A 12,008-nucleotide genomic window follows, 5' to 3' on the forward strand; every position below is an offset into this window, starting at 1 on the left:
CATAATTCACGCAGAAGTCTGACTTGCATCCGCTTAATTCTTCCCCTCAGGTGAACCGACCAATCGGCAAGGTCCAGATCATCACGGCGGACCTATCGGAGGTGCCGCGCTGTAACTGCAAGGCGTCTGATGAGAACCCGTGTGGCATGGACTCAGAGTGTATCAACCGCATGTTGATGTATGAGTGCCACCCTCAGGTGTGTTTGGCAGGGGAGAGGTGTCTGAACCAGAGTTACACCAAGAGACAGTACACCCAGGTGGAGATCTTCAGAACCTTGTCACGAGGCTGGGGTCTACGGGGCGTCTCCGACATCAAGAAGGTACAGACTAGAGCATCAAACTACAACACAAAACAGTTCCCCTTGTGTTTCTGTTTTTGTTAGAGAACCATTCCTCCTTGTCCCCGCTACGGATCTGCACTGCTGCCTACATAATTGCCCCTGGTGGGATAAATCAAGTATTTTCAATTAAAATCAATTCCAAGGTCCCTTTTCACCCAATTTGTTCTTTGTTTGTGTCTGTTTTAAGAGGTGGACTTACAGTAGTATATTTAGCCTCCATGCCGCTGTGTCTGTGATGTAAAAGGTGTTGTGTATCAGCTGGATTATAACCTGAGTCTCTGCTCTCCTCTCTCTCTCAGGGTGCATTTGTGAATGAGTACGTGGGGGAGGTGATAGACGAGGAGGAGTGCAGAGCCAGGATCAAACATGCTCAAGAGAACGACATCTGTAACTTCTACATGCTCACTCTGGACAAGGACCGGATCATAGACGCTGGACCCAAGGGGAACCAGGCGAGGTTCATGAATCACTGCTGCCAGCCCAACTGTGAGACCCAGAAGTGGACGGTAAACGGAGACACCAGGGTGGGGCTCTTTGCCCTGGAGGACATCCCCAAAGGTCAGAGGAAGTACTAACAAACCTACTTCTGTTACTAACTACTGGAGCCTGGTTCCATTTCTGTTACCAACTCCTGGAGCCTGGTTCCATTTCTGTTACTATCTCCCGGAACCTGGTTCCATTTCTGTTACCAACTCCTGGAGCCTGGTTCCATTTCTGTTACCAACTCCTGGAGCCTGGTTCCATTTCTGTTACTATCTCCTGGAGCCTGGTTCACTTTCTGTTACTAACTCCTGGAGCCTGGTTCCATTTCTGTTACCAACTCCTGGAGCCTGGTTCCATTTCTGTTACCAACTCCTGGAGCCTGGTTCCATTTCTGTTACCAACTCCTGGAGCCTGGTTCCATTTCTGTTACCAACTCCTGGAGCCTGGTTCCATTTCTGTTACCAACTCCTGGAGCCTGGTTCCATTTCTGTTACCAACTCCACTCCACTTCAGGCACTAGGCCTAGTGACAAAAAGTGTCTTTGTAATTTGTAAAGATTCAGAAGGTAACTGTGAAGAAACACGACAAAAGAAACAAACCTAATTGTTCCTTTAATTATGAACTATGATATCAACTCTGTTGGCCTAATTAGAATACATCTACCTGTACAGTACTTGGCTGTGTATTTTTATTTTATTTTTCTGAGCAGGTGTGGAGCTGACCTTCAACTACAACCTGGAGTGTCTTGGTAACGGGAAGACAGTGTGTAAATGTGGAGCGTCCAACTGCTCTGGGTTCCTGGGGGTTCGACCGAAGGTAAGGCTCTGAGACTGACGAATGTCAACATGCAAAACGTTTTCATAAAAAATGTACTTGTCTACTAGACACTCTTATCTAGAGGAATGTAAAGTAAGTGCTTTTAGTTGTTTACTATGTGATGAAGATGAGTTATACTATACAAAGTAAAGGTAGACTGGGGAATATAGCAGTCTAAAGGTAGACTGGGGAATATAGCAGTCTAAAGGTAGACTGGGGAATATAGCAGACTGGTGAATATAGCAGTCTAAAGGTAGACTGGTGAATATAGCAGTCTAAAGGTAGACTGGGGAATATAGCAGTCTAAAGGTAGACTGGGGAATATAGCAGACTGGTGAATATAGCAGTCTAAAGGTAGACTGGTGAATATAGCAGTCTAAAGGTAGACTGGTGAATATAGCAGTCTAAAGGTAGACTGGGGAATATAGCAGACTGGTGAATATAGCAGTCTAAAGGCAGACTGGTGAATATAGCAGTCTAAAGGTAGACTGGTGAATATAGCAGTCTAAAGGTAGACTGGGGAATATAGCAGACTGGTGAATATAGCAGTCTAAAGGTAGACTGGGGAATATAGCAGACTGGTGAATATAGCAGTCTAAAGGCAGACTGGTGAATATAGCAGTCTAAAGGTAGACTGGGGAATATAGCAGTCTAAAGGTAGACTGGGGAATATAGCAGACTGGTGAATATAGCAGTCTAAAGGTAGACTGGTGAATATAGCAGTCTAAAGGTAGACTGGGGAATATAGCAGTCTAAAGGTAGACTGGGGAATATAGCAGTCTAAAGGTAGACTGGGGAATATAGCAGTCTAAAGGTAGACTGGGGAATATAGCAGTCTAAAGGTAGACTGGGGAATATAGCAGTCTAAAGGCAGACTGGGGAATATAGCAGTCTAAAGGTAGACTGGGGAATATAGCAGTCTAAAGGTAGACTGGTGAATATAGCAGTCTAAAGGTAGACTGGGGAATATAGCAGACTGGGGAATATAGCAGTCTAAAGGTAGACTGGTGAATATAGCAGTCTAAAGGTAAACTGGTGAATATAGCAGTCTAAAGGTAGACTGGGGAATATAGCAGTCTAAAGGCAGACTGGGGAATATAGCAGTCTAAAGGTAGACTGGGGAATATAGCAGTCTAAAGGCAGACTGGTGAATATAGCAGTCTAAAGGTAGACTGGTGAATATAGCAGTCTAAAGGTAGACTGGGGAATATAGCAGACTAAAGGTAGACTGGGGAATATAGCAGTCTAAAGGTAGACTGGGGAATATAGCAGTCTAAAGGTAGACTGGGGAATATAGCAGTCTAAAGGTAGACTGGGGAATATAGCAGACTGGGGAATATAGCAGTCTAAAGGTAGACTGGGGAATATAGCAGACTGGGGAATATAGCAGTCTAAAGGTAGACTGGGGAATATAGCAGACTGGTGAATATAACAGATTGGTGAATATAGCAGTCTAAAGGTAGACTGGGGAATATAGCAGACTGGTGAATATAACAGACTGGTGAATATAGCAGTCTAAAGGTAGACTGGGGAATATAGCAGACTGGTGAATATAACAGACTGGTGAATATAGCAGTCTAAAGGTAGACTGGGGAATATAGCAGACTGGTGAGTATAGCAGTCTAAACGTAGACTGGTGAATATAGCAGACTGGTGAATATAGCAGACTGGTGAATATAGCAGTCTAAAGGTAGACTGGTGAATATAGCAGACTGGGGAATATAGCAGTCTAAAGGCAGACTGGTGAATATAGCAGTCTAAAGGTAGACTGGGGAATATAGCAGTGTAATGGTAGACTGGGGAATATAGCAGACTGGTGAATATAGCAGTCTAAAGGTAGACTGGGGAATATAGCAGACTGGTGAATATAACAGACTGGTGAATATAGCAGTCTAAAGGTAGACTGGGGAATATAGCAGACTGGTGAATATAACAGACTGGTGAATATAGCAGTCTAAAGGTAGACTGGGGAATTTAGCAGACTGGTGAATATAGCAGTCTAAACGTAGACTGGTGACTATAGCAGTCTAAAGGTAGACTGGTGAATATAGCAGACTGGTGAATATAGCAGTCTAAAGGTAGATTGGGGAATATAGCAGTCTAAAGGTAGACTGGGGAATATAGCAGTCTAAAGGTAGACTGGGGAATATAGCAGTCTAAAGGCAGACTGGGGAATATAGCCGTCTAAAGGTAGACTGGTGAATATAGCAGACTAAAGGTAGACTGGGGAATATAGCAGTCTAAAGGTAGACTGGTGAATATAGCAGACTGGTGAATATAGCAGTCTAAAGGTAGATTGGGGAATATAGCAGTCTAAAGGCAGACTGGGGAATATAGCCGTCTAAAGGTAGACTGGTGAATATAGCAGTCTAAAGGTAGACTGGTGAATATAGCAGTCTAAAGGTAGACTGGTGAATATAGCAGACTGGTGAATATAGTAGTCTAAAGGTAGACTGGTGAATATAGCATACTGGTGAATATAGCAGTCTAAAGGTAGACTGGTGAATATAGCAGTCTAAAGGTAGATTGGGGAATATAGCAGTCTAAAGGTAGACTGGGGAATATAGCAGTCTAAAGGTAGACTGGGGAATATAGCAGTCTAAAGGTAGACTGGTGAATATAGCAGTCTAAAGGTAGACTGGTGAATATAGCAGTCTAAAGGTAGACTGGTGAATATAGCAGTCTAAAGGTAGACTGGTGAATATAGCAGTCTAAAGGTAGATTGGGGAATATAGCAGTCTAAAGGTAGACTGGTGAATATAGCAGTCTAAAGGTAGACTGGTGAATATAGCAGTCTAAAGGTAGATTGGGGAATATAGCAGTCTAAAGGTAGACTGGGGAATATAGCAGTCTAAAGGTAGACTGGGGAATATAGCAGTCTAAAGGTAGACTGGGGAATATAGCAGTCTAAAGGTAGACTGGTGAATTTAGCAGTCTAAAGGTAGACTGGTGAATTTAGCAGTCTAAAGGTAGACTGGTGAATATAGCAGTCTAAAGGTAGACTGGTGAATATAGCAGTCTAAAGGTAGACTGGTGAATATAGCAGTCTAAAGGTAGACTGGTGAATATAGCAGTCTAAAGGTAGACTGGTGAATATAGCAGTCTAAAGGTAGACTGGTGAATATAGCAGTCTAAAGGTAGACTGGGGAATATAGCAGTCTAAAGGTAGACTGGGGAATATAGCAGTCTAAAGGTATACTGGGGAATATAGCAGACTGGTGAATATAGCAGACTGGTGAATATAGCAGTCTAAAGGTAGACTGGGGAATATAGCAGTCTAAAGGCAGACTGGGGAATATAGCAGTCTAAAGGTAGACTGGGGAATATAGCAGTCTAAAGGTAGACTGGGGAATATAGCAGACTGGGGAATATAGCAGACTGGGGAATATAGCAGTCTAAAGGTAGATTGGGGAATATAGCAGTCTAAAGGTAGACTGGTGAATATAGCAGTCTAAAGGTAGATTGGGGAATATAGCAGTCTAAAGGTAGACTGGGGAATATAGCAGTCTAAAGGTAGACTGGGGAATATAGCAGTCTAAAGGTAGACTGGGGAATATAGCAGACTAAAGGTAGACTGGGGAATATAGCAGTCTAAAGGTAGACTGGTGAATTTAGCAGTCTAAAGGTAGACTGGGGAATATAGCAGTCTAAAGGTAGACTGGTGAATATAGCAGTCTAAAGGTAGACTGGTGAATATAGCAGTCTAAAGGTAGACTGGTGAATATAGCAGTCTAAAGGTAGACTGGTGAATATAGCAGTCTAAAGGTAGACTGGGGAATATAGCAGTCTAAAGGTAGACTGGGGAATATAGCAGTCTAAAGGCAGACTGGGGAATATAGCAGTCTGGTGAATATAACAGATTGGTGAATATAGCAGTCTAAAGGTAGACTGGGGAATATAGCAGTCTAAAGGTAGACTGGGGAATATAGCAGACTGGGGAATATAGCAGACTGGGGAATATAGCAGACTGGGGAATATAGCAGTCTAAAGGTAGACTGGGGAATATAGCAGTCTAAAGGTAGACTGGGGAATATAGCAGTCTGGTGAATATAACAGATTGGTGAATATAGCAGTCTAAAGGTAGACTGGGGAATATAGCAGACTGGTGAATATAACAGACTGGTGAATATAGCAGTCTAAAGGTAGACTGGGGAATATAGCAGACTGGTGAATATAACAGACTGGTGAATATAGCAGTCTAAAGGTAGACTGGGGAATATAGCAGACTGGTGAATATAGCAGTCTAAACGTAGACTGGTGAATATAGCAGACTGGTGAATATAGCAGTCTAAAGGTAGACTGGTGAAAATAGCAGACTGGGGAATATAGCAGTCTAAAGGTAGACTGGGAAATATAGCAGTCTAAAGGCAGACTGGTGAATATAGCAGACTGGTGAATATAGCAGTCTAAAGGTAGACTGGGGAATATAGCAGTCTAATGGTAGACTGGGGAATATAGTAGACTGGTGAATATAACAGACTGGTGAATATAGCAGTCTAAAGGTAGACTGGGGAATATAGCAGACTGGTGAATATAACAGACTGGTGAATATAGCAGTCTAAAGGTAGACTAGGGAATTTAGCAGACTGGTGAATATAGCAGTCTAAACGTAGACTGGTGAATATAGCAGTCTAAAGGTAGACTGGTGAATATAGCAGACTGGTGAATATAGCAGTCTAAACGTAGACTGGTGAATATAGCAGTCTAAAGGTAGACTGGTGAATATAGCAGACTGGTGAATATAGCAGTCTAAAGGTAGACTGGTGAAAATAGCAGACTGGGGAATATAGCAGTCTAAAGGTAGACTGGGAAATATAGCAGTCTAAAGGCAGACTGGTGAATATAGCAGACTGGTGAATATAGCAGTCTAAAGGTAGACTGGGGAATATAGCAGTCTAATGGTAGACTGGGGAATATAGCAGACTGGTGAATATAACAGACTGGTGAATATAGCAGTCTAAAGGTAGACTGGGGAATATAGCAGACTGGTGAATATAACAGACTGGTGAATATAGCAGTCTAAAGGTAGACTAGGGAATTTAGCAGACTGGTGAATATAGCAGTCTAAACGTAGACTGGTGAATATAGCAGTCTAAAGGTAGACTGGTGAATATAGCAGACTGGTGAATATAGCAGTCTAAACGTAGACTGGTGAATATAGCAGTCTAAAGGTAGACTGGTGAATATAGCAGTCTAAAGGTAGACTGGTGAATATAGCAGACTGGTGAATATAGCAGTCTAAACGTAGACTGGTGAATATAGCAGTCTAAAGGTAGACTGGGGAATATAGCAGTCTAAAGGTAGACTGGTGAATATAGCAGTCTAAAGGCAGACTGGGGAATATAGCAGTCTAAAGGTAGACTGGTGAATATAGCAGACTGGTGAATATAGTAGTCTAAAGGTAGACTGGTGAATATAGCATACTGGTGAATATAGCAGTCTAAAGGTAGACTGGTGAATATAGCAGTCTAAAGGTAGACTGGGGAATATAGCAGTCTAAAGGTAGATTGGGGAATATAGCAGTCTAAAGGTAGACTGGTGAATATAGCAGTCTAAAGGTAGACTGGGGAATATAGCAGTCTAAAGGTAGACTGGGGAATATAGCAGTCTAAAGGTAGACTGGGGAATATAGCAGTCTAAAGGTAGACTGGGGAATATAGCAGTCTAAAGGTAGACTGGGGAATATAGCAGTCTAAAGGTAGACTGGGGAATATAGCAGTCTAAAGGTAGACTGGGGAATATAGCAGTCTAAAGGTAGACTGGGGAATATAGCAGTCTAAAGGCAGACTGGGGAATATAGCAGTCTAAAGGCAGACTGGGGAATATAGCAGACTAAAGGCAGACTGGGGAATATAGCAGTCTAAAGGTAGACTGGGGAATATAGCAGTCGAAAGGTAGACTGGGGAATATAGCAGTCTAAAGGTAGACTGGGGAATATAGCAGACTGGTGAATATAGCAGTCTAAAGGCAGACTGGTGAATATAGCAGTCTAAAGGTAGACTGGTGAATATAGCAGTCTAAAGGTAGACTGGGGAATATAGCAGTCTAAAGGTAGACTGGGGAATATAGCAGTCTAAAGGCAGACTGGTGAATATAGCAGTCTAAAGGTAGACTGGTGAATATAGCAGACTGGTGAATATAGCAGTCTAAAGGTAGACTGGTGAATATAGCAGTCTAAAGGTAGACTGGGGAATATAGCAGTCTAAAGGCAGACTGGGGAATATAGCAGTCTAAAGGCAGACTGGTGAATATAGCAGTCTAAAGGTAGACTGGTGAATATAGCAGTCTAAAGGTAGATTGGGGAATATAGCAGTCTAAAGGTAGACTGGGGAATATAGCAGTCTAAAGGCAGACTGGTGAATATAGCAGTCTAAAGGTAGACTGGGGAATATAGCAGTCTAAAGGCAGACTGGGGAATATAGCAGTCTAAAGGTAGACTGGTGAATATAGCAGTCTAAAGGCAGACTGGTGAATATAGCAGTCTAAAGGTAGACTGGGGAATATAGCAGTCTAAAGGTAGACTGGTGAATATAGCAGTCTAAAGGTAGACTGGTGAATATAGCAGTCTAAAGGTAGACTGGTGAATATAGCAGTCTAAAGGTAGACTGGGGAATATAGCAGTCTAAAGGTAGACTGGTGAATATAGCAGTCTAAAGGCAGACTGGGGAATATAGCAGTCTAAAGGTAGACTGGTGAATATAGCAGACTGGTGAATATAGTAGTCTAAAGGTAGACTGGTGAATATAGCATACTGGTGAATATAGCAGTCTAAAGGTAGACTGGTGAATATAGCAGTCTAAAGGTAGACTGGGGAATATAGCAGTCTAAAGGTAGATTGGGGAATATAGCAGTCTAAAGGTAGACTGGTGAATATAGCAGTCTAAAGGTAGACTGGGGAATATAGCAGTCTAAAGGTAGACTGGGGAATATAGCAGTCTAAAGGTAGACTGGGGAATATAGCAGTCTAAAGGTAGACTGGGGAATATAGCAGTCTAAAGGTAGACTGGGGAATATAGCAGTCTAAAGGTAGACTGGGGAATATAGCAGTCTAAAGGTAGACTGGGGAATATAGCAGTCTAAAGGTAGACTGGGGAATATAGCAGTCTAAAGGCAGACTGGGGAATATAGCAGTCTAAAGGCAGACTGGGGAATATAGCAGACTAAAGGTAGACTGGGGAATATAGCAGTCTAAAGGTAGACTGGGGAATATAGCAGTCGAAAGGTAGACTGGGGAATATAGCAGTCTAAAGGTAGACTGGGGAATATAGCAGACTGGTGAATATAGCAGTCTAAAGGCAGACTGGTGAATATAGCAGTCTAAAGGTAGACTGGTGAATATAGCAGTCTAAAGGTAGACTGGGGAATATAGCAGTCTAAAGGTAGACTGGGGAATATAGCAGTCTAAAGGCAGACTGGTGAATATAGCAGTCTAAAGGTAGACTGGTGAATATAGCAGACTGGTGAATATAGCAGTCTAAAGGTAGACTGGTGAATATAGCAGTCTAAAGGTAGACTGGGGAATATAGCAGTCTAAAGGCAGACTGGGGAATATAGCAGTCTAAAGGCAGACTGGTGAATATAGCAGTCTAAAGGTAGACTGGTGAATATAGCAGTCTAAAGGTAGATTGGGGAATATAGCAGTCTAAAGGTAGACTGGGGAATATAGCAGTCTAAAGGCAGACTGGTGAATATAGCAGTCTAAAGGTAGACTGGGGAATATAGCAGTCTAAAGGCAGACTGGGGAATATAGCAGTCTAAAGGTAGACTGGTGAATATAGCAGTCTAAAGGCAGACTGGTGAATATAGCAGTCTAAAGGTAGACTGGGGAATATAGCAGTCTAAAGGTAGACTGGGGAATATAGCAGTCTAAAGGCAGACTGGGGAATATAGCAGTCTAAAGGCAGACTGGGGAATATAGCAGTCTAAAGGTAGACTGGGGAATATAGCAGTCTAAAGGCAGACTGGGGAATATAGCAGACTAAAGGTAGACTGGGGAATATAGCAGTCTAAAGGCAGACTGGGGAATATAGCAGTCTAAAGGCAGACTGGTGAATATAGCAGACTAAAGGTAGACTGGGGAATATAGCAGTCTAAAGGCAGACTGGGGAATATAGCAGACTAAAGGCAGACTGGGGAATATAGCAGTCTAAAGGTAGACTGGGGAATATAGCAGTCTAAAGGTAGACTGGGGAATATAGCAGTCTAAAGGCAGACTGGTGAATATAGCAGTCTAAAGGTAGACTGGTGAATATAGCAGTCTAAAGGTAGACTGGTGAATATAGCAGACTAAAGGTAGACTGGTGAATATAGCAGACTAAAGGTAGACTGGTGAATATAGCAGACTAAAGGTAGACTGGTGAATATAGCAGACTAAAGGTAGACTGGTGAATATAGCAGACTGGGGAATATAGCAGTCTAAAGGTAGACTGGGGAATATAGCAGACTGGGGAATATAGCAGTCGAAAGGCAGACTGGGGAATATAGCAGACTGGGGAATATAGCAGTCTAAAGGTAGACTGGTGAATATAGCAGACTGGTGAATATAGCAGTCTAAAGGTAGACTGGTGAATATAGCAGTCTAAAGGTAGACTGGTGAATATAGCAGTCTAATGGTAGACTGGGGAATATAGCAGACTAAAGGTAGACTGGTGAAAATAGCAGTCTAAAGGTAGACTGGGGAATATAGCAGTCTAAAGGCAGACTGCTGAATATAGCAGACTGGGGAATATAGCAGACTGGTGAATATAGCAGTCTAAAGGTAGACTGGGGAATATAGCAGACTGGGGAATATAGCAGTCTAAAGGTAGACTGGTGAATATAGCAGACTGGTGAATATAGCAGTCTAAAGGTAGACTGGGGAATATAGCAGTCTAAAGGTAGACTGGTGAATATAGCAGTCTAATGGTAGACTGGGGAATATAGCAGACTAAAGGTAGACTGGTGAAAATAGCAGTCTAATGGTAGACTGGGGAATATAGCAGACTAAAGGTAGACTGGTGAATATAGCAGTCTAAAGGTAGACTGGTGAATATAGCAGTCTAATGGTAGACTGGGGAATATAGCAGACTAAAGGTAGACTGGTGAAAATAGCAGTCTAAAGGCAGACTGGGGAATATAGCAGTCTAAAGGTAGACTGGTGAATATAGCAGTCTAAAGGTAGACTGGGGAATATAACAGTCTAAAGGCAGACTGGTGAATATAGCAGTCTAAAGGTAGACTGGGGAATATAACAGTCTAAAGGCAGACTGGTGAATATAGCAGACTGGTGAATATAGCAGTCTAAAGGTAGACTGGGGAATATAGCAGTCTAAAGGTAGACTGGTGAATATAGCAGTCTAAAGGTAGACTGGGGAATATAGCAGACTAAAGGCAGACTGGGGAATATAGCCGTCTAAAGGTAGACTGGTGAATATAGCAGTCTAAAGGTAGACTGGAGAATATAGCAGTCTAAAGGTAGACTGGGGAATATAGCAGACTAAAGGTAGACTGGGGAATATAGCAGTCTAAAGGTAGACTGGGGAATATAGCAGTCTAAAGGTAGACTGGGTAATATAGCAGTCTAAAGGTAGACTGGTGAATATAGCAGTCTAAAGGCAGACTGGTGAATATAGCAGTCTAAAGGCAGACTGGTGAATATAGCAGACTGGTGAATATAGCAGTCTAAAGGTAGACTGGGGAATATAGCAGTCTAAAGGCAGACTGGGGAATATAGCAGTCTAAAGGTAGACTGGGGAATATAGCAGACTGGTGAATATAGCAGACTGGTGAATATAGCAGTCTAAAGGCAGACTGGTGAATATAGCAGACTGGTGAATATAGCAGACTGGTGAATATAGCAGTCTAAAGGTAGACTGGGGAATATAGCAGTCTAAAGGCAGACTGGTGAATATAGCAGACTGGTGAATATAGCAGTCTAAAGGTAGACTGGGGAATATAGCAGTCTAAAGGTAGACTGGGGAATATAGCAGTCTAAAGGTAGACTGGGGAATATAGCAGTCTAAAGGTAGACTGGGGAATATAGCAGTCTAAAGGTAGACTGGTGAATATAGCAGACTGGGGAATATAGCAATCTAAAGGTAGACTGGGGAATATAGCAGACTGGGGAATATAGCAGTCTAAAGGTAGACTGGGGAATATAGCAGACTGGTGAATATAGCAGACTGGTGAATATAGCAGTCTAAAGGTAGACTGGGGAATATAGCAGTCTAAAGGTAGACTGGTGAATATAGCAGACTGGTGAATATAGCAGACTGGTGAATATAGCAGTCTAAAGGCAGACTGGGGAATATAGCAGTCTAAAGGTAGACTGGGGAATATAGCAGTCTAAAGGTAGACTGGGGAATATAGCAGTCTAAAGGTAGACTGGGG

General features: G+C 42.5%; 1 protein-coding gene across 2 annotated transcripts in view; it reads left to right on the top strand.

Annotated features, from left to right (window-relative positions):
* Positions 1–12,008, top strand: part of LOC110489176 (histone-lysine N-methyltransferase, H3 lysine-36 specific) — a 47,835-nt gene that overhangs the window by 24,525 nt on the left and 11,302 nt on the right. For both annotated transcript variants that reach the window (XM_036943387.2, XM_036943386.2), the window contains exons 16-18: positions 51–320; positions 641–899; positions 1,534–1,640. In XM_036943387.2, coding sequence (XP_036799282.2) covers positions 51–320; positions 641–899; positions 1,534–1,640 — 636 coding nt within the window. The remainder of the gene's footprint in view (positions 1–50; positions 321–640; positions 900–1,533; positions 1,641–12,008) is intronic.

The sequence above is a fragment of the Oncorhynchus mykiss genome, chromosome 14 (genome assembly GCF_057628025.1).
Source record: "Oncorhynchus mykiss isolate SJ-2025 chromosome 14, ASM5762802v1, whole genome shotgun sequence".
In the NCBI taxonomy this organism is placed as follows: Eukaryota; Metazoa; Chordata; class Actinopteri; order Salmoniformes; family Salmonidae; genus Oncorhynchus; species Oncorhynchus mykiss.